This window comes from Pleuronectes platessa, chromosome 8 (genome assembly GCF_947347685.1).
Source record: "Pleuronectes platessa chromosome 8, fPlePla1.1, whole genome shotgun sequence".
Taxonomy (NCBI): Eukaryota; Metazoa; Chordata; class Actinopteri; order Pleuronectiformes; family Pleuronectidae; genus Pleuronectes; species Pleuronectes platessa.
The window spans coordinates 14836570-14863393 of record NC_070633.1 but is presented as its reverse complement, the minus strand read 5'-3'; the positions used below and the strand labels follow the sequence as shown (position 1 = coordinate 14863393).

The window sequence follows — 26824 nt, the reverse complement described above, 5'->3', positions numbered from 1 at the left end:
TTTGAAAAAACGCTTGAAAAAACATAATAATGTAGTAGGTGATTTTTTTCATTTATACATTTAGCCACATATGCATTTTCAGACTCGACCGACATGTCTGTGAGGAGACTTTACAGGCTCTGTACGTTTGGAGCCTGTAGCTGAAGACCAAAAGTGAGGACATATAGAAGCTTATAATTGAGGATATATATTGAACATGTTTTAAAAAACTTTAAATGCAGTTGCCAGTGGTGCTTCAAGTAATTTATCATCTCACAATCAGATATAGGCTCTAAGGCTGTGGAAAATGACTGGCCCTGTCTCCATCAGAGGACTGGGGTAACCTGCCCCACCACGTCGTCCTGAAGATCTTCCATCATCTGTCCCTCATAGACCGGGCCAGGGCCTCGTCCGTGTGCCACCGATGGAATGAGGTCTTTCACTCCCCCGACCTTTGAAGGAGGTTTGAGTTTGAGCTCCTACCTGCGCTCCACGCACCCTGACCTTATTCGGCAGGTCATCATGAAGCACGCCCAGCACCTGCAGTAGGTCAGCTTTAAGGTCCTCCCTTGCTGTCGCCCCTTTCCTCTCCCTTTTCCTCTTCTCCATTTTCACAACAAGGCTGCTTCAAAATCATTATGTGCCCTCCTTAATCCAAACCATCTGCTTCACAATCCATCATGACGCATCAGATGTCTTGGCAGACTAACACATCCAGGCTGAAATGATTCTCAGACCTCCATCTTTCCCATTTCTGATTTTTTCTCTCTCTATGTGAACGGTGAATCTCTGCTGGTAAATCAGGTGGACGGCTGCATAGAGTCTGCAGAGGCGGCCTGTGACATTCTCTCCCAGCTGGTGAACTGTACCATTAAGACCTTGGGGCTGATTTCCACAGCATGGCCCCGCTTCATGGATGTGTCCCAGGTAAGAGGCCGCTTCTTTTACCGATGCTCTATTTGTTGCACACAAGGAGCTTGGTGAGTCACATCAGGTATTTCAGAAGCATGTTCACCTGCAGATTGTTTTCAACTCTCCTCGTTATTGATTTTATCTTAATCGATTTAATTTGTGCTTTTCGCAATTTAAAAAAAAAAATCTTCTGACCTGTCTGCTTGTCCTCCTCAGGCTCACTCTGTGTCTGCACTGACCGTGGTGTTTGTCAACTCCAAGTGCCTGTCCTCTATCAAGATTGATGACACCCCAGTGGACGACCTGTCCTTGAAGGGGCTGGTTGCCAACAACAGGGACAAGCTCAAGCTGCTGAAGATGAGCAGCTGTCCTCATGTCTCCCTAATAGGTCAATATATATTTTCATTTAGGGATTTTGTTGTTTGGCTTTCACTGTATGAGTCAGCAGAGAGAGTACAGGGAATGAAAAGAGGGATAAAGGTGCAATGATACGTGGCAGATGTCTCATGCCGGGCTTGAACTGGGACACTTAAACACTCTTACATTTCTAGGCCACAAGAGGGACACATGTTGCTTTAGGTTGTGACCGTCTAATAGAAAATGCCAGATAAATACATTTATAAAAAAGAATGAGTCTATAGTACCAGCAGCTCTATTATGTTTTATACTATTGTTTATCATGTTCATCTTTCAAGTGTAGCATGCAAACATTTGCTAATTATAATTAAACATGACTGAAGCTGATCGGAATGTCGCTGTTGCAGATATGTGGTCAAACAACAAACAGGTTTTAACCTTGACATGAAGATGACGACTGCGAGAAGTTAAAACATTTCATGAGGACAAAAAGTTGCAGTCAAGATTTTTCACTTACTTCGACACAAATATGAACACAATTGAAGAAATAAGGCAGGGGCTAAAACAAAATTCTAAAAAAAATGTTTTTGAAATATAATTTTCATAAATACTGTACACAGTGAGGAGGTATAACACATGATTGAATAACCTCAGATTACTAAATATTTTGCTTTTCATTATCAGTTATCAATCCAATTTTATTTGTACAGCTCTGCAGAGGCGGCCTGTGACATTCTCTCCCAGCTGGTGAACTGTACCATTAAGACCCTAGGGCTGATTTCCCCAGCACGGCCCCGCTTCATGGATGTGTCCCAGGTAAGAGGCCGCTTCTTTTACCGATGCTCTATTTGTTGCACACAAGGAGCTTGGTGAGTCACATCAGGTATTTCAGCAGCATGTACACCTGCAGATTGTTTTCAACTCTCCTCGTTGTTGATTGTATCTTAATCGATTTAATTTGTGCTTTTCACAAAAAAAAATAAAAAATCTTCTGACCTGTCTGCTTGTCCTCCTCAGGCTCACTCTGTGTCTGCACTGACCGTGGTGTTTGTCAACTCCAAGTGCCTGTCCTCTATCAAGATTGATGACACCCCAGTGGACGACCTGTCCTTGAAGGGGCTGGTTGCCAACAACAGGGACAAGCTCAAGTTGCTGAAGATGAGCAGCTGTCCTCATGTCTCCCTAATAGGTCAATATATATTTTCATTTAGGGATTTTGTTGTTTGGCTTTCACTGTATGAGTCAGCAGAGAGAGTACAGGGAATGAAAAGAGGGATAAAGGTGCAATGATACGTGGCAGATGTCTCATGCCGGGCTTGAACTGGGACACTTAAACACTCTTACATTTCTAGGCCACAAGAGGGACACATGTTGCTTTAGGTTGTGACCGTCTAATAGAAAATGCCAGATAAATACATTTATAAAAAAGAGTGAGTCTATAGCACCAGCAGCTCTATTATATTTTATACTATTGTTTATCATGTTCATCTTTCAAGTGTAGCATGCTAACATTTGCTAATTATAACTAAACATGACTGAAGCTGATGGGAATGTCGCTGTTGCAGATATGTGGTCAAACAACAAACAGGTTTTAACCTTGACATGAAGATGACGACCGCGAGAAGTGAAAACAATTCTTGAGTACAAAAAGTTGCAGTCAAGATTTTTCACTTACTTCGACACAAATATGAACACAATTGAAGAAATAAGGCAAAGGCTAAAACAAAATTTAAAAAAACATGTTTTTGAAATATAATTTTCATAAATACTGTACACAGTGAGGAGGTATAACAAATGATTTAATAACCTCAGATTACTAAATATTTTACTTTTCATTATCAGTTATCAATCCAATTTTATTTGTACAGCTCATATTCATTATCACAATTTTTCTCACAGGGTCTAACAAGGTGCAACATACTCTGTCCTTAAAACTCAACAGGAAACAATAACAAAAACGTAGTGATGGAAAGAACACATAGAAACGTCAGAGAGACACATGTGAGGGATCCAGGGCAATAGATGACAAATGTAGCTGAACACATCAACAAAATTACAATATGTACTACATTTATTAGAAGAACCAGTTTTTAGCATAAGTGTAGTAGGCATATTGTATATCAAACTGTCTTGTTGCAATCATAAACAATGATCAGTTTCCACCACCATCACGATTCATCACCATGACCAGCTGCCACCATCAATATCACAATGCATCACCACAATCTACCATCACGATCCACCACCAGAACCTTCACTCAGGAGCAAGAATCTGCCTTTAATCTTATAAATATTTGAAACTTTTTATCTTATCTTGATGATTATCCATATTGACTGTGTGATAGAAATGTTACTATTAGGGCAATGATTGATATGAGGAACTACTTTGATGTTTCGAAAGATAACAAATGTTGCCTGAGAAGTCAGGGTTGCACTCAAACTGATGTTATATGACTTCCTCACTGACAGGGTCACCAAACAAAGACTTAACAGAACGGGGGATTTGTGGTTGTAAACATTGGGAAAGGGATCTTGAAAACAGATCTTACATTCCAAGGGTCTGGGAAAGAGTAGGTGACAGGATATTGGTCACCTATTGCTTAACATGAAAGAGGTTGATCGATAACATTTGTTTCCTCTCTAGGAGGGGCTTGGAGATGTATAAAGTGCTGCTTTTCTTGTATGTCATTGCTCATTGTATGAAATCTATTCCATGGTCTTGTACATTGATGCCCATCTGCAGATGTAGAATAAACTTCCAGAAAGACATTGTAATGACTTGTGCTTGACTATTGAGAAATTCCCATGACAACTGATATAATATTTTTTATCTTGATATAATGTTTGGCCATATTGCCCAGCCCTTGAAGAAAGTTATCTTCCAGGGACAATTACTTTTATTTATTAATGGCAATCCATCTAACAGCTCTCCTGACTCACTGAAATCACTGTTCTTATTTTAATTCTCCTAATTTCTGAACGTTTCTTTTTAAAGGGATTTGTTCCTATTAAAACTCTCTTTCTCTCCACAGGTATCCTGTGTGTGGCACACCAGTGCAATGCCCTCAGGGAGCTGGCATTGAACTACCACCTTCTCAGTGATGAGCTCCTGCTTGCTCTCTCCTCTGAAAAACACGTCCACCTGGAGCACCTGCGCACTGATGTGCAGGGCCGGCCCTGGCAATGTTGGCGCCCTAGGCGAGATTTCAAATTGGCGCCCCCCCAACATACACACGCAAACTGTCATGCAACCCCAATAACTTTTGGCCTGTATACAGATGCACACACAGGCAGACAAAATTGTAAGCTATAAAAAACAATACAAATATATAATAAAAAATTAAAAAAGAGTCTGAAATCAGCTGTACTGATATCATGTCATGTTGACACAAATAAACATTAATGATGTCCACAATTGGGCTGATTCTTTTTCTTTCTTCTCCTCCTCTACTTTGCGGTGCTTTCTGAATTGTGCACCTGATAATTTAATCTTTTTTTGATTCATCTTTGACTGTAACCGCAGTCTATCACCGCAGCGTGTACGTGTACGGGTGGTGACATCAGCAAATGTCCATACTATGCTGCCGATGTGAGGAGGTTTTTATACATCTCTTTGTATGCATCATGCTGCTATGAGGAACTGTTGTGAGGTTGTTGTTGTTGAGGTTTGTTTTTCTCTTTTTGTGCATCCAGCGGCGTCGAATGGAACGGCATATGCCGTTCAACTCGCCATGGCTGTACTCCGACACCCAAACGGGACAGGTTCTGTTTGCAACTTGGATTGCTGCTCTGAGAAACATTGAGGGAAGGCGAATAAGGAGATTGAGACCATTTCATAGTTTAATACAAACATTATTTAGGGGTCCAACTAATTCAATATTGCACATTGCTAAAGAGGGAAGCTGACAGGAAATATACTAGATTAGCACATCAACTCCATCCATCTCTCATGTTATGCCTTGATGTGTTGTTTCTCCGCTTCCTTTGGACTATCCCTCCATTTTATGTCCCTTCAGAGTGTCTGGTCGTACCTCAAAACCTTCTGGAGCTGTTTTCTGTTATTGGCACAGAAGCACATTGTGTCAAAAGTTTGATTTTATTATTTTTTTCAACTTTACTTGAAATGACTTTTTGATGCGACCCACTTAAACACTTTAACTGGCTATACAGCTGACAATGATGCACCTATATACAATACACTGCTACACAAGTACAGTTCTTTTTAAAAAATCCATTCTCACATTTCGTAATTCATACTTGGCCTACAGAAAGTTAGTACATATGCACAGACAAGTAATAGGAATCCGAAGTTTTTTTTTCAAGACACAGCACACCTACACTTTGACAAATGCATGTTTTATTAAAACTATTTCAGATAATTCAATGTCTACTGATGCATGTTGAAATGATTTAATTCTTTGCTTTGGGATTTTAAGCTATATTAGGATTAAGGTGTAAACAGAGACAGTTTCTCTGTTTGAGAAGGAAATTCTCTTCTTCTAATATTAATGGTTTATCTACATTCTTCTAATAGACCTGTAGTTTATCTACTTGACGGTTAGTTATGTACGAGGTATAGGTCTTTTAACAGCTCATTTGTTTTGAATACACAAGTATCTACCATTGCTAAAACTGTGTACCCATCATCCATATTGTGTCGTGTACGACTTTGATGCAGTGGAATTAATTTAAATGTTCACCCTGACACAGTGTGTTTGTTGCACAGAGAGTACCAAAGGAGATGTGTTGATAGTAACATTTAAACCAGGATGCTGTGCTCTCAACGCATACTGCATGTGACTATGCAGTATTCTTTCATTAGCAAAGCTCATTCAGGACAACAGCTGGAGTGCAGAGGAACCCAGCATCCAGCAGGGGGCAGCCTCAGGACATCACCTGGAATCAGGAACAGCAGACTGTGATTCTTGAAAGGCGTCAGAAGACAAGGCTGGAAACTTCTGGGTTATTCTCTAACAATTGGTTTTTAAAGCATGTTAAATCATCCAGTATCTAAAATCCAAAAATATAAAAGTAACCTTTAAGTAAGGCTGTCAAATATATGTAGAAAAATAGAAAATATTTTCTCCGACAAGAAGGTCCTGGGTTCTCTCACATCTTAGCCGGCAATATACTGAACTCTTAAAATTGGCAGTAATTTCAATCACTTATTAATTGCAAAATATCTATTAATAAAATTAAAATGTAAAATTTAAAATTTAAAATTTAATAAAAAACAACAACTGCGAGCGCAATTCCTGCGCACATTCCCACTGCGCAGAATGTGCGCAGTGGCCTTCTGCGCAGAATGTGCGCAGTAGGCTTCTGCGCAGAATGTGCGCAATGGGCTTCTGCGCAGGATGTGCGCGCGCAGTTTTTTTTCCCCCATTTAATTTAATAGAAAAAAAAATATATTTGATTTAACAAAAAAAATGTATATTTCATTTTATATTTAAAAATTTTCTATTACATTTCATCATAATTTCTCCGCGCTGGTTCAGGGGTAAATGATGCTGGTCTTCACGGGTGACTGACCTACGCAAGCCTGTAGCCGCCACCCCCCCACAGGAGATTATGTGCTTGTGTGTGTGGCTGCGGCGCTTTCTGGTTCTTCCCGGCACTACGCTGCCGGTGCGAACAGCCAAAGTATTTACCATGGGAGAGGAAAGGAGGCGGAGCGCTTTTCACAGCGCTTCTACCTCCGGTGCGTCCCGGGGTTAGAGGATGATGGTGTGACGTTAATGTATTGTTTTACATTGCATGTGTCACGTCATGATGAATCAGTCTCCTGGACCTATGTCGCCTGTACCAGGAGCCGCCCCTGTCACTGGTTATCTTGGCTCGCTGTCTGGCCGGTAACCAGCCGTCCGGACCGCTCCGTGAAGAAGGAGGAGGAGATGTTTCTTTACTTGGAATGCGGCCACTTTATTTCTCGGATATACAGCAGGAGCAACACTCGCATCACCTCTAGGTGCTCCGTCACTTCTCCTTATAAACACACTTTTAGCGTATTTTCCCACAATACCCTGGTGCACTACGTCACACACTACAAACTTTCCTTAAAGGGGCAGGCCATACCTGCAACACAACAGCTCTCGGTCTCATATACAGATGGCAAGGGAAAGCAGAGTCGCAGACTCAGCAACTACATCCGAGATCCGATGCACCTTATTATTATCTGAGGGATTTTTACACACTGTCTGATAAACATTCCGACAGTAAAGGCAAGGGGTAGTGATGGATAAGGTTTTCTTTAACAAGTTAAGTCTTTCATTTTCACTGTCCATCTTAAAACTATGAAATGAACTGAAATCTGAACTAGTTCAGAATTTAAATGGTGAACTATGAACGTGAACTATTCATGTTTACTAGTATGAACTGAACTTTGAACCTGTTCATGAGAGTAGTGAACTTGCACAACACTGACCGGGAGCCACCCCTGCTGATGTGGTGAGTGAAAACCCCGGCCAGACGCACTTTCACACCATTAAGAGGAGCAGCTGGCAGGCTCTGGTCCGACACTCGCCCAAGGTGAACATCGTCATGTACTTCTTCCTCTACGAGAGGACACTCCCGTCACCCACCTGTACTTCGGCCGGCCCGTCAGCAAAGAGATGCTGGGCCGCATTGGACTGAACTGCCCTCGGCTGGTGGAGCTGGTCGTGTGTGCCACCGGCCTGGGGCCCCTGGACGAGGAGCTGATCCACATTGCAGATTGCTGCAGGAGCTTGACGGCCGTCGGGCTCGCAGAGTGCGCGGTGACCTGAAGTGTCTTTCTGGAATTTGTGAAGATGTGCGGGGGCAGGCTGACTCAGATGTCAATCATGGAGGAGGTGCTGATCCCAGACAACCGCTACAACATGGAACAGATCAACAGCGGAGTGTCCAAGCACCTGGGTCGCATGTGGTTCCCTGATATGATGCCCACCTGGTAGGATGGAGCCGGAGAGGAGGGCTGGTAATGCAGTACATGACTTTCCTGTATTAAATGAGGTATTTAATCAGTGTGTCCACAGCTACACATCGTACTGTGGAGCTGTTGTAAAGCTTGTGTAGTGCTCTTTTTGGATAAGCAGTTGGTGAGAGACAGGTTCTCTTACATCAGTGTTCTTGGCGGGGTTTCTAGAAGTTCACTGGTTCATTCTGATGCTGTCGCTTCTATTTTTTATTTCTGTCTGGCTTTCTCCTGAGCACTCAGCTTTCTTTCGACGCATAGATTTCTCCATGTGAACTTTTGGACGTGTTTTCAGACTCTCTCAGGTCGTGAAGGAGATTTGAATTTGCATTCGCTCACTGCAACCTGCCAACCATTGTGTGTGAAGGACGTGGATCTGCCATCTGCTGACTGCTCATGTTTAAAGCATCAAACTTTATCATTTTTCCTGAACAGCATCTCATTCAAGGTCTTACCTTATGGTTACAATATGTTATTTAGTTAATATGATATTCTCCCCTCACTATTGACATTGATTTGAAATCCATTGAAATTTACATCTACAGCTTATTCTCTACGCTTATAGACTGAAGTTAATGTCAGTCCAGTAAATGTGTCCAGTTGTTCTCCAAAGACAGTAAAGACAGTGACCATGAAACAGTGTTCTTTCTTCTAAGTTGTTATTACAGGTTATCATCATTAATATGCAGGACATGAAATTAATGACATTGAAATTGATTGAAGAGTCATTTTAAAGTTTAAAAAAAAAGATTGTTTCTGGTCTTTATTTTTTAACTTTCCTGGTAATCTAGGAATCCTGGTTGAAACATATGTTCTCAAGACTTGATCTTTTTACATTGTTTTAAGTTTAAAATAGAGGCCTTTGTGTCAAATACCTGTTCATATCATATTTTCATGTTACATTCTTTTTTCTACCCTATTGTACAAATGTATTTTAAGAAAAATATGACTAAAACAGGCCTACACAGTATGTGGTGCTGCATTGTGCCACATGGAATATTAAAACCCTACAGATTGTATTTATTAATTAAATGTAAAATATGTATCATGTACGTTTACATGGTTTTCCTGTATATACAGCAGTTCGCTCAGGTCTGCTTCTGTGTAACTGCCATTTAACTCACACTTTTGATCCTCAGTAAAAATGTGGTTGATTCACTTGTGTGTCCTCGTGGCTCAGATGCACTGAAGCCTTGTCTGATGTGTTTTTCTGACTTTGTCCCATTTGACCTTTCTGCAGCTCTTAGTTTCCAGCAGTAGATGGCAGCAGTGGTCTTCCTGGAGTCAGTGGGACGTTATATAAGCAGAGCTGCTGCTGCTGCTGTATAATGAAGTACCAGCATGCCAATGATAACTCAGCCCTTTTAACAAGTGGATTCGGCTTGTGAACACTCCATTTCCATAAGGAAAGCATCATAGTCTGCAGCTCAGGAGCCTTTTTCTTCACATTCTTTTGAATTTACCTTTTTACTTGTTACATGTCACACACAAACACAAACGTACGCACACAGGCACCTTTGAAGGAAACATTGTTTCTTCATCTATTCCACAAATGTATGAGTTTTACAACCAAACTCATCACAGGCCCAGCCTATGAAAATACATATTTTTTCATTCAGGCAAATTAAATTGAAAAATCTGGGCGTCTGCCTCAGTGACAGGATGCATTGCGACTGTTTGGGGTATCTAGGTGAGCGGAATACATTAAACCAGCTAAGCATTTTGTTCTGGGAAAGTGGCACTTTTTTGGAGGGGTGGGTGGCATAACTAATTGGGTTACCACCGTTCTCAGAAAACCCATCAGGAAAGTAACAGGCTTATGTGTTCACTGTGGCAGCTTGTTATGATGAGAATAAAGAGGAGTGGGCCTGCCTGCCATTTGTCGAGCAGTTTATTACAAAACGCACACATCACATTGATCGATGATTTGCCACAAGTTGAAGAAGAAGAGGAGTGATTCTTTCTAACTGCATTTATGTAAGACCACCTCTCCCACCCCCACAAAAGGAGACATTACACTGGGATGTCTCCACTTATGAGCCAATGCGGATTATTTACAATTTTCTAAATAAATAACCAGGCTGCTGTCCCCTCGTCAAGATGCCACTACGTCTTTGTTCCTTGTGTGTCCGGGCCTCTGATAGTTTGTGATGACATTCAGTGTAAAATCATCCTCCGTGATATCAGATGCGGTGGGAGACTGGGGATAAATGTCCACAGGGGTCTCCAGGGTGGGAGAGGGTGGGGTAGACAGCCTGGAGCGTTTGACATGCCCTCCGCCCCTGAAGCTCCTCCACTCCTTGATCCACTGGTCCCTTGAGGACGGGTCCAGCCGGTCCAGATGCCTGGCTTGTGTTAGCGGGGAGGGGGCGATAGAGTTCCTCAGCACGTGAAACACGTACCTGGGGGAGAGAGCGTGGTGGTGAGAAAGTAGGCCAGTGAAAAATATGCGGCCCTTTGATGTAAATCAGAGCATTCCCTCTAAATATCAGCACTTTCAGACGCATCACCAGGCGAGTGGAAGACAGAGCCGTGGTGCAGTCATTCCTGACCTTCACAATTAACATTATTTATTAGAAATCAGCTTCCACTGTCTTTGCACCATAACCATCTCAGAATTGAATGATCTGCATGAGTCAAATGTGTATCCCTAAATAATACATAAATAAAGGGGTGAATAGGTTTAAACGGGCAGGGGGTGCCTCCCGATCTCTCTGACTTATATCCCTTAGATATCCTACAATTCTGATCCTTCATCATCCCCGTGTTCCGACATATTTTGATTGCTTTTTCTAAATGACCTTGAGCGGCCTAAATTATTAAATCCTCTGATAGTGAAAAAATGAAAAAGAAAAATGAACTTGTATTAAACAGAGTTCTTCTTTCTTATTCCCTTGAATACCTTGTAACCCCTCAGATTCATCATCGGAACCACGAGACAACTTTACCCATCTCAAACAGAGCAACTGCAAACGGCTCAATGTGCCAAAATCAGTAAAAAGTTTTATAGTAAAAACATTTACTTGTTCCAGGTTCTTGGATGTGGGGGGATATGCTGTTCTTTTCTAGAAACCGATGACCTGTGCTGCTGTTTATATCCTGGCTTGACACAAGTAGTGATGTACTGGCACCCTGGTTACCATTAGGAAAAAATATACTACAGCAGCAACATTAAGTGATCTACCACTCTCTCTATATCTGTAACTTAAAGGTTGCTATCTATTGAAAAAATATTTTTTTATATTTTATAGTCAAGATTTATGACAGTTTGTTTGTTTAAAAATAAAATCATGATTTGTACACATACCAGAGGAGAAACGTGAGGAGAAAATAAGGAAAACTGGAGGAGCTGTTGCTGCTTATGTATGAGTTTTGGAAAAATTGAGTGCAAACCTCCAACAAGGACCAACTTGTGAAACTACATTTAAATTCACAGGAAATCCAGATTTCTATTAAGAACCACACCAGATTACACACACTAATAAATAACAGTCCTCTTAACATTTTCATAATAACCATTGGGGATAAAAGATTCATCCAGGAAAAAAACCTGGACTGATCGTACCTGGGCAGCAGAGCCACCACAGTGGTGATGATGCAGACAAGGTAGAACATGGGGTCGGCCATCTGGCTCTGGAGGATCCAGTACGGGTTGGACGGAGGGTTACAGGTGATGCAGATGGCGCTGTAGGCCAGCGTCACGATGAAGTACGCCGCCACACTGCCCAGCATCACTACCCAATGAACCAGCGTCTGCAGGACAGATGCATCGGGCAATAATAAGACAAACTCTACCAATAACAGTCCCATCAGTGGTTCTGGTGCATTTACAGCCTACAAATGCAGACTGACTGAAAGTATTCAATGAGCGTTTTGGCTCACTGGAGGTTTGTTGTGATCGTATCTAGAAAAAGATATCCATCAGGTCAGCACTCACCCAGGTTTTGATCTCTATTGACAGATGCAGCAGGATGGTAAATAGAGAGATTGTGTTCAAAGGAGTCCCAAAGGTAAAAACATCAATGTCTGAGTCCTGGTAAGCCTGAAGGAGAAAAAACATAAACACTCGTTGTCAAACTTTAGGCAGAAAAAACGGAGTAAAATAACTCAGAGGATGCACCGTGACAGACGCATCAAGTGAAAATGTTTCTCTCACCAAGTATGGAATGAAGAAGCAGACCAGACTCTGATAGAAGGCATCGAGGATGGAGATCCAGAAAGTTTTTCGGTTGTAGTCCTAAAAAAAACATACGTATTAGTGTGAAACACAAAACAGTAAAACAACCAATCAATGAGGGGCATAATGTCATGAACATGTAGCCATTGATCAGGTTTTTACCTCCACCATTCAAGGAGGTGTTGTCACGTTTGTCTTTCTGTCTGTTTACAAGAAAGACTATGCAAAAACTCTTTGACCGATTTCCAGGGAATTTGGTGGAAAGCAGGTGTGGGTTAGGAAATAACACATTAACACTGGAGCGAAACTGGAACAAGTTTTTATCTCTTTTTTAATATTACAAGATTTTTTGACATTTTCACTGGTTAACCACGGGATAATTCATGATTCTTGATGAAATAAAACATATCAGACGTGTTGAGGGAGCTGATTTCTATGAGTGTGTGAAATGTATTGCAGCTTGATTGAACTTAAGGGAACTGTTGGGCCTTGGCAGAGGTATACACGTGTCACTGACCCCTGTACCCTGTCCAGTCCTGTACAGTTCAGGAACACCCATCAGCATCTCTGCAGAGATGTCTTTGTCCATTATCCCGAACATGACGGGTGGTACGGAGGTGAAGAAGAGGTTGAAGAAAATCATCAGCCAGTAGTCGATCATGGCCGTGCCGGAGAAGCCGCAGTAGAACTGATACCAGAACAGGAGGTTCACGTAGGCCTGAGGAACACACGGAGCGGCACATGATTAGATGGGAAGTGCGTTTAATCAGACAGCAGAGCGCTCAGATGCACAGAGACAAGACTCACCACGTTCTTATAGAAGAAGTAAATGATCATGTTGGCCAGTCGAGTGTGGCTCCAGTGTCCGTGAACCAGGAGGAGTTTCTTCAGGTGTTTGAAGCGAGATATAGCGAAGTCACTTGCCATGACCGCCTGTGGGTGACAAACTGGAGTCATATGAATTGGACAGTGAGAGGAGCGCGGGGGGGGGCACACACACACAACATCTTCAAAGCCTCAGACCTGCATGCCCTCCTGACCCGATATCCCAATGCCGATATCAGCTGCTTGGATCATGTTGACGTCATTTGCACCATCGCCTGAAGCCACACAGAGGGTATCAGTTCAATAACATGTTACTAAAGAAAGTCTTCTAATAATTCTTTTTCCCTATTTCACAACTTCATTTTTTTAACAATTTAATATGAGGTTTATGCAAAACTCCTCAATTAACCAGAATGCCACTCAGTAGAGGGAATACCTCAAACAAGGCTCAACAGTCCTTAAATCTAATGACACTGCACCAAATTATACACACTCATAGATATCTGTTCCCTAAAAAGCTTTTTGTTTTCATCAAACCCATGAATTATTCCTTGGGAAATAGGTGTTAACGTCATAGCACCCCAGTCTGGCAAAGTTAAAGAAAGTGAAAAAAAAATATTCAACGTCCAGCAGCGTATAATAGAATTTGGCTGAAAATTGGCCTAAAGCAGCTGGTTCATGAATCATATCATCCTCCTAGCTAGCTCTTCCAGGATTATGAGCTCAACACAAGTTTCTCACCAACAGCGAGTGTCATGACCTTGAGCTTCTCCCGCACCAGCTTCACCACGCTGCTCTTCTGCAAGGGTGTGACTCGGCAGCAGAGCACGGAGCGGCAGCGCTTCGCCAGGTCCACGAAGCGGTCCTGCAGGTCCGAGGACAGGACCATGGCCAGGGTGCGTCCGTCGATCACCAGAGAGATGTCTGGGGTCGTGTCCACGTTGCGAGGGTCTTCCCCGTACCGCCTCACCTCCTCCAGAGTACTGTCCAGGATGGATGTACAAATGAGCTGGAAAAAAACATCTACATTATCACTTTCAAGAAGCTTTTAAATGTATAGTTTTGCTGGTTTTACTGGGTGTTTTCGTGGCAGTTAACTGGATACATCTGGGTTTCTTCCTCTGCAGATTGTGGAGCTTGCTGGTAAAAGACATCACTTATGATGTGGAGTCATGTTCATAATGTCTGAGTGTAGGCAGTTGCCAGGCTCTGGTCCCTTCACACTCATCGCTGTTGTCTGTAAATAACTCCTGCCTCTCAGCCAAAAGGAAAAACTAACAAGATTTGAAAAATGGGTCGCATCCTGTTTTTATCCATCTGATCTTTCTAATGCCGACTAAATTTCATTAGGTGTGGTTGGGTGATAATGGTGGGAGTGCAGCCCTCAGGTGGTGGAGTTACAGTGGTTAAAAAAAAGTTCATTACCAATATGCCTCCACTCTGGATCATGAGAGAAGGGGTATTTCCTCTGAGGGTTGAATATTAGACTTGCAATTAGATATGAAAGCGTGAGGCATTGTGTGGAGGGAAGCCGGCTCCATTCATCATCAATGACTGGTCCCGTCTGAGAGGAGCGCAGTGGCCCCTTTGTTCCAGAGAAATCCCCCTGTATCCGTTAGAGCTGACAGGTAATTTGTGGTCTATTTGAGGCCGGGGATGATTAGACATGGTCAGGTTGTTATGAAGGGCTCATTCCAGTGCGACCAGGTCTTTAATGACCTCAGAGAAGCCATGGGACCCCCCCTCCCCCCACACCTGACACCCTTATCTCTCTCCAATCCCAATGTGAGGCTTTGACCTTTAAGTTAAAGTGGTCAAAAAGATGTGGCCACTTAAAGTGAAAGGAGACGAGCTCCGAGTTAAAACCTCTTGAGCTTGCTGCTTGGAAAACACGTGGTTTGTCCTGAATAGCCCTTCAAAGAAAAAAAAACCTGCCCTCTGACACAGGCTGTATGTGAAATATAAATCACGTCTTAGTTTATCGTCTTTAAAAAGGCTGCATTTGTGTTCTTGTTTTCTTTGATTTGCTAAATTCAGGCATAAACATTGGATTAAAATTGGTCAACTAACTGATTTGTCAAAAGAGAGACAACAACAACTATTTGGATGATCAATAATGGTTTCAGTAGATTTTTGATAAAAAATGTGATAAAATTTATTACAAAGTGATAATTTATTAAATCTTACATTCCTAAACTATTACTACTACAAAGTGGGAACTGATGGGTTTCTCTGCAATTTTGAGCTCTTGACCTTAAAGTGCCTTGAGATCATGTTTATTATGATTTGGCGCCATTCAAGTCAAATATAATTAAATTGAAGTGAATATATCTGTTAATTTTGTTGGTATTGATTTTGATTGTTGAAGAAAAAGTTATGTAAAGACATAATTTAAGGTTACTTTATTTATACCCCAAAATCTACATTTTTTTTTTTTTCCTCTTTTTCCTCTTAAATACAGTTTGGCATAACAAGTAGTATTTTATGATTGATTAACTGAGACTAACTTTGATTGTAAGAAATATGTCAGAGAGACACTAGCATTTATCATCGGTTGGGAGCAGCAGCTCTGAATCCACCAGTCAACCTTCAGTGAGGCAGACAGCGGCCTCCTCACCTTGTTTTTGCAGCTCATGTTAATCACCAGGTCCTCCTCTTCCAGCAGCCTGCAGGCATAGCTGATGTTGACAGCTGTCTCTGGCTTGTCACCGGTCAGCACCCACACCTGGATCCCTGCCTCCCGCAGCGCCACGATGGTGTCTGGGACATTCTCCTGGAGACGGTCCTCGATGCCCGTCGCCCCTACAGGAGGACATATGTCCAAAGTTACCCGCTGTGCTCATCACACAAACATGCAGCATGTGTTCACGTGTTCCTTGAATTAATGAATGATGTATGTTACCCAGCAGGGAGAGGTTGGTCTCCAGCTGCATAGCAGTTTCCATGAGGAGCTCCTCTCTGTTTTCTATAGCAGCCTGAGCTCTCTGTCTGTTCAGTGACCAGCTCTCATACACTTTGTCACTCACAACCTGCAGCACACACAGAGAAAACGCTAAACAGAGCTCGAGTTGTATAAGAACACGATGCTGGTGCATATAACATATCTTATTATGCACCTTCTTTGTGATGCAAAGAGTCCGTAGCCCTTCTTTAGCGTAGCAGTCAAGGTGATGCTGAGTATCAGCTGCTATATTCTTCTGGCTCCCACTGAGGTGCTCTGGAAGTAATAAGACAGGTGTATTTATATTGTTTCATTTTGAGTTCGGAAGTGACCCAGGGAGTGACAGTGTTTGCTAATGCATGTGAAAAATTTAATGAAAGTGTGTGAATATGCTTCCACTGGCACACACCTGCGTACGGTGTGCTGAGCAGCTCCATGATGGCAACGTCTGCACCTTTAGTGTACAGCACACACTCTCTGGTGATCGGGTGTCGCACCAACACAGACATTCTCTTCCTGTTGGAGTCAAAGGCTAAGGTGTCCAGCACCTCAAACACCAGGTCCTCCCCAGACGGGAGCCTCACTGTCACACTGTCGGGGGTGCGGGCCAACAGAATGAAGTCATATGCATTGGCCGCGTACACCAGGGCGGCCTCATCCGGACTCTCCGCCTCGTAGCTGAGATTATCTGAGGTTGCACTGGGCGAACGTGTTTTTTTTTTGTCATTGGTGTTTTCATTCGTCTCCATCTTTAAAGGCGGATTAATATCCTCCTCTTGAAAGTAGTCCTCTGAGAGGGAACACTTCTGCATTGGTTTGCGCTGCCCGGAGGTGAAAATGTGGCAGAAAGAGCCGGCACTTTTCACCAGGCTGGACAAAGTGTCCAGAGGGTTGTTTGTGCGACCGTGGTGTGGGAGCCAACTCTTCTGAAACCAGGAATATGTATGTCAAGTGATTATTTTTACCTACACACACACATATGAAAACACAACAGACCTCTCAAAAAACAACGGTGTCATCTATTTTCCACTCTTTAATTTCAAACTCAAGGGAAACGCACTGATTTCTCCGATCTACCAGACCTCAGATCAGCACAGTCAGGAGAAACCATTAATACTGGGGCTAATTTAGTGACGACTCAGAACATTTACAACACAGGCTTTAAAGATGATGGATAGTTGTGCCAACCACTGATCACAGAAGAGCCAAATCATTTAAGAAAACTGTCACAATTAAACCTAACATTTGCGGTCAAATAGGATTTCATATGTTGCCGTTTAAGTTTGCACTTTGAGAATGTCGACAGAACAAATCCTTCGTCCATCTCTTCCTTCCTGACTCCTCACTTCATCTGTTCATCCCGTCGACAGTCACAGCAAACTGAGCCCTCACCCTCTGTCTGGAAGCTGTTGCCATGGAAACCACCACAGTGTTGCAAATGGCGAGAGCCAGGAAGAAGTCCAGGTAGGGATCTGTCAGCCGCCTGCCGCTGCACTCTGCCCTGCTAATCTGCTGAAGCAGCTTCCTGTCTGGAATCACCTCAGTTTCCTGTTGGAGTAGAAAGTTAATCACTTTGTTAATTAAAAGCTCACGCTGATAAACTTGTTCTTGCTTACACTCGGCTTTCACTGATTTGAGGCGACAGGATTGGGAGAAAGTTTTAAGCTTTTAACCTTTTCCTCCGGTTTTGTTTTGTCCGTGTGCAAGGAAGGATTACAGGAAGCACAGGTGGAAGGAAGGGAAAAGAAAAGAGGCCGTTTTCATTCACACAACGTTTCTGCTCGGTTAGAGACACAGCATGAGGAGACCTAAAGATGGATCCTGTGCTGCAGTGCTCTCAGTTTGTTTTTCCAGGTCTTTGGGGACAAAAATAGCCACAGAGCTACTGTACCTGTGTACTAACAATGACTAATCTATAGTGCACGTTTACAGTTAATGTGATGTCAGTGCTTTGTGCCAAATGGTTCCCAGTAGGACCATATGTTCCGTCACAGACACGGGCAGCTTTGAGCCAAAATGGATGTGCGTATCACAGGCACCTAGCAGCTCGTCCAACTGCAGTGGGCACTGGGACCAGGAGGCCTTCTGACACAAGGAGGGGAGAGATTTGGGTAAACAAGTGGCAGCTTGACGTCCTTTAAGTGTGGAGACAGACATGAAATAATATGTGTAAGGAGGGGGCTCTTATTTTGAAACTGGACTAGGCCAGTTAGATTTGTTTAAATATCAGATTTAATACATTTGTATTTATGCTTCTAATTACCCAATTAGTGGAGACAGTTTGAAGGGAAGGAACAGAACCAATATTCCATCAGCCGGGACTACAGGTTGGTTAAGCTATAAGGAAAATCTGTGACAAATGGATTTAGCCTATATATAACTTTTGTTATTTTCTATATTTAAATATTTTCTTTCAGCTTTGTGATCAAATAGCAATCTGTCAAGTTGGTCTCCCAAGGGCACAGTCACAGATACACAGATGCAGGCGTATGTTGCGGGTCATCAAAGTTGAACTCCACGTGAAGCCAAAGAAAACCAAAGTTTTACAAACCTTTTATAAACTGTGAGACTGATGGATGAGAGCCCTGAGCACTGAAAGGCATCACAACATAAAGGTGTGGAGGAAAGAATCTGGCTCTTCTTCCCTTCCTGAGCGATCATCTTACCAGTGGACTACTGAAGGCCACGTCTCCCTGGGCATTTCCTAAGACCCTGCCCTTGTGTCTGCTGAAGGGTGGCTGTGCTTTGTCTTTGGGGTTGGTGTCCTCAGGATCCAGGGACCATCCAGTGCGCGAGGGTTGTGGCCGCTGGTTGAAGATGACCTCCTCCTCTGACTCCGCCTCATCAAGGACAGTCAGACGGATGGCTGCAAAAATCCCCCAAACCATGTTGTGACATACAATAGGCACTGTCTGTGTCCTATATGGCAGGTTATGTTCAAATGTGGAAACTTCGGATCTGCACCAAAGTACACACACTCATAAATATCTGTCCCTGAAACATGCCTGATTTTTCTAAATTAATCTATAGAAAAAGGAAAAGCTCTTTTTTCCAAATAAGATGTCTTGATTTGAAATTTTACCGTTCTCTTTGTGCGGGTACTCGGTGCCCATAATGGAGCATCGGCGAAACACCATCTTGTTTTCAGTGAGGGTGCCAGTCTTGTCTGAGAAGATGTATTCAATCTGTCCCAGGTCCTCTGTGATGTTCAGGGCCTTACACTGCATGCGACTGTCGGTCTCCTCATCGTACAGATCAACATCATTGGTGATGAGGTAAATCTGAACGATCTTTACCAGCTCGATGGACACGTACAGGGAGATGGGTATCAAGATCTGGAGAGGAGAGGAGAGGAGGAGAGGAGAGGAGAGGAGAGGAGAGGAGAGGAGAGGAGAGGAGGAGAGAAATGGAGGATAACAAATGCGAAAGAAAAAGGGGAAAGATGAGAGAAAGGAAGTATGTCGGGGAAATGTGAAGAGAAGAGATTGCAAGGTGCGATAAAAAAAAAAGAGAATGAAGAGGAAAAAAGAAGATGGATGAGAAAAGAGGGAAGTAGTGGAGACAGGAGGAGAGAGGGGAGTAATTTAAGGATTTTCATATTAATAAAAACACACTGCCTTTAGTCCTGATTACTCTGTGACACACGGTCAGACTCCTCCACCTGCAGCAGGATGATCATGGTGAAGAACATGTAGAAGCCGGACAGAGCAGGACTGTCCAGGTGACCCGTGCTTTGGGGGACCAGGTAAGGGGGCACAGTGGCCAGGGCCTGCAGCCATAAGAAGTGACCTGCATGTGGGAGGACAGACGGATTAATCACAGCGTGTGACTCGCAGGGAGGAGAGCTATTTTTGGCGCCACACCTTCCCCTGTCTCCTCCCTGAGTTTGGGCCTGTGGCCAAAGTGCCTGAGTTTTTTTCTGGTTTGAAAATTAAACATCCCCTCATAAATGTGAAAGCATTAATCATGAAACAGTCAGCAGGGTGGTTTTATAGTTAAGTTATGCACTTCATCACTGACCTACTGCCCCGATGAGACACATGACGAGGAGGAGAATGACGCAGAAGATGACGTCTGTGTTCAGCTTCCGCTCTAGTTTGCTGCGCTTGTACCTCGGCCCGTTGTTGTTGAGCATGGACTTGGTTTCGTGTCCTAAAGGTGGGTTCAGAAGGTGTTGATTCACTTACCAGCAGGCATGTAACATGCTCAGTGAGCACAGAAGGAAATGATTTTAAATTTATCTCCAGACATGACAAAAGATCAGAGCTGTGGCTATGATTACAGACACTAAGGTCATGTCCTCTGTAACATTCATGTAGATCGGATGGTTTCATGTTAGTTACACGTTTGGTTGGTCAACTACTTTGTTTCAGCCACTGAATAATATTCTATACAGTCTTTCATGCTCCCCAGAGGATGAATCCTTGTGACTTTATCAATTCTCTTACTTTTTGTCGTATAACTCCAGCAGCTCAAAGTTGAAATGAAATGAAATGAAATTAATAACTGTATCTCAACATGACCCGGAATGACCGGCACAAAATTTGTGGAGTCATGTTCCCCACAGGATGAATCCTTATGACTCTAGCCGTTACTTTTCATCACATAACTCTGGCAGCTCAAAGTTGAAATGAAATGGAATGAATGGCCATGTCTCGACATTACTAGGATGGACTGGCAAAATATGTATGCAGTCATGTTCCCCAGGGGATGAATCCTAGTGACTTTAGTGATCATTTAATTCCTTGTCTAATTTCTCGAGCTGCTTAAAGTTTACACGTATCTAATGACTGACCGAATCTCAACATTATGAGGAGGGACCGGCACAAAACTTGTGTAGTTGTGGTTCCCAGAGGATGAGTCATAGTAATCAAAGTAATTGGGGATCATATAGCTTGTATCTAGTTTCATTGACAGGTCAAAAGTCCAGTTTGCCCAACACTTTGTTTATGACTTAAAACCTGCTAAATGAATGACATAACCATCAGCCTGAGTTGCACACTGTGTGACTCATAGAGCTGCTAGCGAGGCCATAAGTAAGCCTTGTTTGACATGACAGGACTGAATTAGTAAAAACACAACATATTCGATTTTTTTTAAACATCGGTTGTAGTGAATCTTGGGTTGGGTTTGGGGTTATGTTAGGGAAACTTTGATTCATGACGTCAGCCCACGCAGGCTATGGCCCTGAACAAAAACAAAACTCAAGGTTACAGCGGCTGAAAAGTAAAGAATATACCTGCATACACCACAAAGCCCACAGCATGGTCCGTGTTTCTCACTGTGCAGCCTCGAAGCAGCAGACTCTCCAGTCCAGCGCCCACCTTCTCTTTATCAGGTTTCTCTCTGCAGCAAGAGAAGTGAGAAACCTCTTTTGTACTGTCAGATCGTGTTAGATATTCATTACTTCTTATATATACACCCCATTAGCAATTCTCCTGCTTTACGGCCATGCCTGGACAGCATGGGTAGACCATCTGTAAGGCCTGTGGTGCCTGAGGAAATCGATTAAAGTCTATTACAGCCACAATAATGCCTCTGGTAGCATCAGAAAGTGCATCGAGTGGGTTGGAATTAGTTTTGCTCGGCTGCTCTGAAAGGCTCAAAGAAACTGTTTGGGGGTCGGCGTGATCTGTGTATTTGATACTCACACATAACACTTGAAATGATTCAGATTGATGTTGGGCCTCTCGCACACTACGATGCCGTTGAAGCTTTCAGGTTCAAATTCAGGATCCTGGGAAGTGAGAAGATGAAGTCACCACAGGACAGACAGAACGTTTTGTAAATGTAACGTAACCTGAATTTCAAGAATGACATAATGATTATTTCACGCAAGAACGACAGCTGTGGTCTACATTACATCCCAGCGCATTTCATTTAGCTGACGCTTTTATCCAAAGCGACTTACTATAAGTGCATTCAACCATGAGGGTACAAACCCAGAACAACAAGAAACAAGAAAGTACAATTTTCTTCTAGGAAGCCTAGAAACTACAGAGTGCTATAGGTAAGTGCCATTTAAGTGCTTCTAAATCACTACTTCTTAAAATATTCATTGTCAGGACACATAGGAATGTTCTCTGTGTGTTACAGCTGACTTCAACATATAAAAAAATAACTGCAGTTATAGTAAGTCATGTTAGGTGCATGTCACAGTTGCTTCTAATGTGTGTTAAATGCTGCAGGAAGGCGGGATAAAGGTGAGGCGGCTGAGAATGAGAAAAGAGACTGTGAGGAAAGAAGAAATGAAAGCAAGTTGTGGTAAATATGCCTCACTGAGATGCAGAGGCCAGGCACCACCCTCCTCTGCTTCAGGTTGGTCTCTCCATCCAGGTTGGCCGTCTCTATGAGACAAACGCCGTTGGGGTCCGCCGTGTGCAGGAGCAGGAGGTCCGCTGGGACGATCTCGTTGCACACGATCTTCACAAAATCTCCCACTCGTAGATCCTTCCAACGCCTCTCCATGAACTCTTTTTCTCTCCTGAGTTTAGAGGTGTCAGATACCAACAGTCATTACAGGCAGTATTGTCCAAAGACCACGGTTATTGTCAAATTCATTAAATACAATATCAGCATTATTGGTTTATTTGGTCTGCATTTTTGCACTTACAACTCATACAAAACTCAGATGCAAGAGTTTAAATCAAATCTCAAAACAGTCCACATCCCCCCTGTTCTTAAATCTCTACAAAGGCTGCCAGGGAGCCACAGGAAGGACAAGATTATACAAAACAACCCTGTGAGACCCCTGAGATCACTGGGGAGTGGTCTGCTCCTGGTGCGCAGGGTCAAATCCACACATCGATAAGAAGTGCATTTACAAAACTATTTTACAAGGTCATACTAGCATTGGTACTGGACCCTTGTTCATTGTATTTTCCTTTTGTTATTCATTAAGTTCATTTATTTTTCTCCATCAATAAACTTTAAATTTGCACACAGGCTTTTCTTTTTAACACCTCCTCTAATCTCTTTACTTATTATCCCTGCTCTTTAAAATCTCTTTTATTTAGCTGGAGAATTGTTTTAAAATCCGCTTTTTCATTTTAAATTGATTCATTTTTTTAAGTTGTCTTTAATGTCTCTGTGCAGAATCTTGAATCTACCTCTGTGTGTGAGATGTGCATTATAAATAAAACTGCCCTGCCTTCATGCGGTCAATTGAAATATTAAAACAATTTCACAGCACTTAATTCAGGGGATAAATCGAGCAAGTAAACGAAAATATCCGTACTTCAGATGTGGTTTGTGTTTTACAGCGAGGTAACTTTGACAGGAACATACGGTTCCAGAGTCGGACACAGGATTTCTGGTTTGAACTTGTACATCAAGCTGGATCACCAGCAGTGACAGAGAGTTGCAGGTATGCTGCCCTGCATGTAGGACCTGATTAATAGGTGGCGGCCAAGTAACACCACACCTCGCCTCAAGCAATGCAGCAAGTGGGTGTGTGTGTATTTTTAGTGCATTCTATTTATGCACTAAATTTAGATTATTTACGTGGCAGCTTGTACAAATATTCTCTCTGCTGACAGGAGAGATCCATTTCTCAAAAGTGTGTGGTGTGTTTTCACGTCACGCCCCAGACACGACCAGAACATTTCTACATTTCTATTTTGTTTTAAAGGAGCACACTTGTTTGTTTCCCTGGCTGAGATTTAAATTAATTCCACTCACATCTCTGTATAATTAAATTGAAGCTAAAGCCAAAAGCTGATTAGCTTAGCACAAAGACTGGGAACGGAAGGAAACAGCTAGCCTGGTTAGCTCCTCTAAACCTCCATGTTGTTACATGTTCACATTTGATCCGGTTAGTTTTTGTTTCACATAGCGATTGAGGGAGCAGACCAAATACTTTTATATGACATGCTTATGTACTGTCGTCATCACCTACCTGGGCTGCGTCCACCCATACTTGACAGTGAATGGTTTGTAGATGGGCGAGTGTTTGATGCCAGAGTGTTGACAGATTGGTATTCGCAGAGTATTCCCAAAAGAGTTCTCACGCACTTAATGACCTAGTCTGATCCAGACTGAGACCAACTGTTATGGTCACACTAGACTTAGGTCCGTTGGTCCAGGCCGTGGTCCGAGGCCCCTTTCACACCTGCTGTTGTGGTTTCGGAATAAAGTGAAAAGTCTGAATGTGTCGACGAAACAAGGTAGGTGTGAAAGTAACATAGTGAACATAATCCCCAATAAATGGTGAATTGTCATTTGCACCGTCACATTTTGATATGGATTAAACAAATGGGATAATATGTGTTAATTAATGAGCTTAAGAGGTGCTGATAGATAGATTTTGTTTGCATTTGACGGCCATGCTAGTTGTTTCCACAGCTGTTTAGTCTCTGCTATGCTAATCTAACTAGCTGCTGGTTGTAGCTTCTTATGCATAGATATGAGCCAGCTGTTATTTTTTCATCTCAACTCTTTGCAGGGAAAGTGAATAAATGTATTTCCTTGAGTCTCACATGCATTGGAAAGCAATATCTCTCTTTGTCTAATCATCCAACTCCTCCACCAGATATTAATATTTTGTAAATTAAGTTGATATGAAGTGATGATGGATAGACAGATCCTTCCTAATGGACCTTTTAAGCCTGATAATATGTAGAATTTTTAAAAAACACTGAGATAAAGTGACATGCCTCATATACAACATGCAACGTCACATTCATACATGGTGGAGGCGAAACAACCTTTGAGGACGACAGACAGGAGCAGTCTGTTTGTGAGATGTGGTGAGTGGTTTTAATGCTCTGCGGTAAACGCACAGTAAAACTGACATTGACATACAACAGCATGATTAACAGCTGGCGTGTTCCGTGTTCGGCGCGCTTGAGCTCATGTGGATTGACAAGAGTTTGAGATTGAGACGAGATAGATACGATGACCCTGAAGATAGGGCCCGTCATGCTCAACCACCCTTCACACCTCTGTTTAAACACAAGTGGGTGGTCGGTGGTGAGAAATGTACGTGTGCATTGGATGACGAGTTAAATCCCTCTCATCGGACTGCATTCCACGTGAGCTTTTTACATGAAGGACGTGTGAACGAGAACGTGGGGGAAACCCAAAATGTATTCTCGAGCCTCCTCTTGAAACATTTGTATACTTCAAAGAAATCCCAGCCAATCGATTTTGCTCTAATCTTTACAAGCCCAAAATGAAGCTTTAGCATGCCCACCCAGCGGTCGGGCCACGAGAGAGACGGCGAGAGCACGCTCATGACTCAACTGCTGTTTATCTGATTGCACAAGGCAGAGACGAGCAGTGTCCGCTAACAGGCCCGGAGGGACTGACGTGTTCTCTGAAGTGTCCAAAGCTGCGTCTGGAGTCTGCACTTCAGGCCACCTGGACCCTATCACCACAAACACACTCACACATAAACACACACATACGAGATGCAGACTTTTCTCGCCCTGAGCTGAGGCTGCACTTCCCAGCATCCCTGCTGTTGACCCTCGGTGGGCACTTTATTTGACAGGAAGCAGCTGCTGGTTAATGATGATGCAGCCTGCCAGAGTTTGGATCTGTGACGAGTCATCATCAGAGGTGTCTCCATCACATCATATTCAGAAAAAACGAAATCCCCTCCCCTCTATCTCATCTTCAAAATCCCTGCAGTGAAAGGGTTGGAAAGACACTGTTCACCCCTCCGTTGTGAATTATTCATTTTTCACCAGTAATTCAAAAATAGAGAGCCGTTAACCTTTCTGTCTTTGCTGATGTAACACCCCGATGAGGGATTCATCAAATGTGCACAATGCGATGGTGAGAGATATTGTTGTGCAGCTCTTCAAAAGAGGAATAATCTCCCACACATTTTCTATTTCTAAGTCAAAAATTCCCACGGGTGCTGGAATGCAGAGGAGGTAAAACACACACAAGCGTGCAGGAGCTACACACTCGCACAGACATCCACACGCTCGCTGATAAGAATCACAAACACAGATGTGGAGGTGCTGTCAATGCACCAACATCTCTTCCACTCTTCACATCATGTGGCAGCGCACACTATGTTCAGTGCGTGACCTCCTTTGAGTCGTTTACCTGCTGTAGATGAAGCACGGTGTGTTGTTGAGCTTCCTGTCTGACTTGTACCTCCTGAAGTCCTCCCAGGCGTCCTTCAAAGCCGTCAGAGACAGGATGACACAGATTGGAATAAGAGCTACCTCGGGCTGGAACGCGTTCACCACGGGGACAAAGTTCAGAATAGCTAGGCCCACGAAGTAGAGGTTGGCCAGACGGTGAAACTGCTCAAAGAGGTTCATGGGGATGAAGAGGAGCAGGGTGTATTTGGTGGTCTTGATGGCGTTGCCGAGAAAGTAGCGGTTGGGCTGCTTCGCCTTCTCCAGTCCCTCGTAAGGCAGATTGGACACCAAGTTGCGGAGGTCTTTCTCCCTTGCCCTCTGACCTCTCAACGCATCCCTGACCACAGCCAGGGGGCTCCTCCACGTCATGGCTGCTCCGTCTATTCTGCCTCCTCTCACCAACTTCTCCTTCCCATCCTCTCAATAACAACCGCAGCTCAAAGAGACTCTCCTCGGGCTCAACCGCTTCCTCAGTGCTTCCACTTCTGTGTGAGAGTGCGAGGTCCAATGCCAGGTTAAAACCGCACACCAAGCCCTCGTCTGAGTCCGCCCCTTGCATTGACAGGTATGTTTGCATTCCT

General features: G+C 43.1%; 2 protein-coding genes across 4 annotated transcripts; one reads left to right on the top strand and one right to left on the bottom strand.

The window, feature by feature from the left end:
- Window positions 1–299: 299 nt before the first annotated feature.
- fbxl3l (F-box and leucine-rich repeat protein 3, like) lies at window positions 300–10181 on the top strand (the record flags this gene model as incomplete). The annotated part of the gene is given in 7 exon segments (XM_053428328.1): window positions 300–454; window positions 456–540; window positions 784–906; window positions 1108–1279; window positions 4281–4404; window positions 7686–7807; window positions 7810–10181. Coding segments are annotated over 7 exon segments (1152 nt in total), but the record flags the coding sequence as incomplete, so codon positions are not given.
- atp10b (ATPase phospholipid transporting 10B) lies at window positions 10077–26736 on the bottom strand. 3 transcript variants are annotated; one of them, XM_053428649.1, is made up of 22 exons: window positions 26203–26340; window positions 24041–24256; window positions 22423–22627; window positions 21795–21880; window positions 21383–21489; window positions 20164–20295; window positions 19805–19932; window positions 19226–19478; window positions 18810–19009; window positions 17536–17691; window positions 16553–17069; window positions 16319–16419; window positions 16105–16231; window positions 15820–16004; window positions 13944–14211; window positions 13401–13477; window positions 13185–13310; window positions 12895–13095; window positions 12357–12437; window positions 12138–12242; window positions 11766–11953; window positions 10077–10602 (listed from the first exon to the last, which is right to left on the bottom strand). In XM_053428649.1, exons 3-22 carry the CDS (start codon window positions 22609–22611, stop codon window positions 10296–10298), a joined length of 3534 nt encoding a protein of 1177 aa, XP_053284624.1. In that variant the 5' UTR covers window positions 22612–22627; window positions 24041–24256; window positions 26203–26340; the 3' UTR covers window positions 10077–10295. The 3 variants fall into 3 exon arrangements, with proteins under 3 accessions (XP_053284624.1, XP_053284622.1, XP_053284623.1); XM_053428647.1 differs by lacking the exon at window positions 24041–24256 and having other exon boundaries at window positions 26203–26736; XM_053428648.1 differs by lacking the exon at window positions 24041–24256 and having other exon boundaries at window positions 16553–17066; window positions 26203–26736.
- Window positions 26737–26824: the final 88 nt, after the last annotated feature.

Excerpts from the sequence above, each read along its gene's own strand:
- atp10b (XM_053428647.1), bottom strand. The coding sequence starts at position 26,612 with ATGACGTGGAGGAGCCCCCTGGCTGTGGTCAGGGATGCGTTGAGAGGT. Across the intron at positions 17,070-17,535 it reads CAACAGCTTCCAGACAGAGG|AAGAGTTGGCTCCCACACCA; the intron begins GTGAGGGCTCAG and ends TCCTGGTTTCAG. Across the intron at positions 10,603-11,765 it reads GTGGTGGCTCTGCTGCCCAG|GTACGTGTTTCACGTGCTGA; the intron begins GTACGATCAGTC and ends TCTCTCCCCCAG.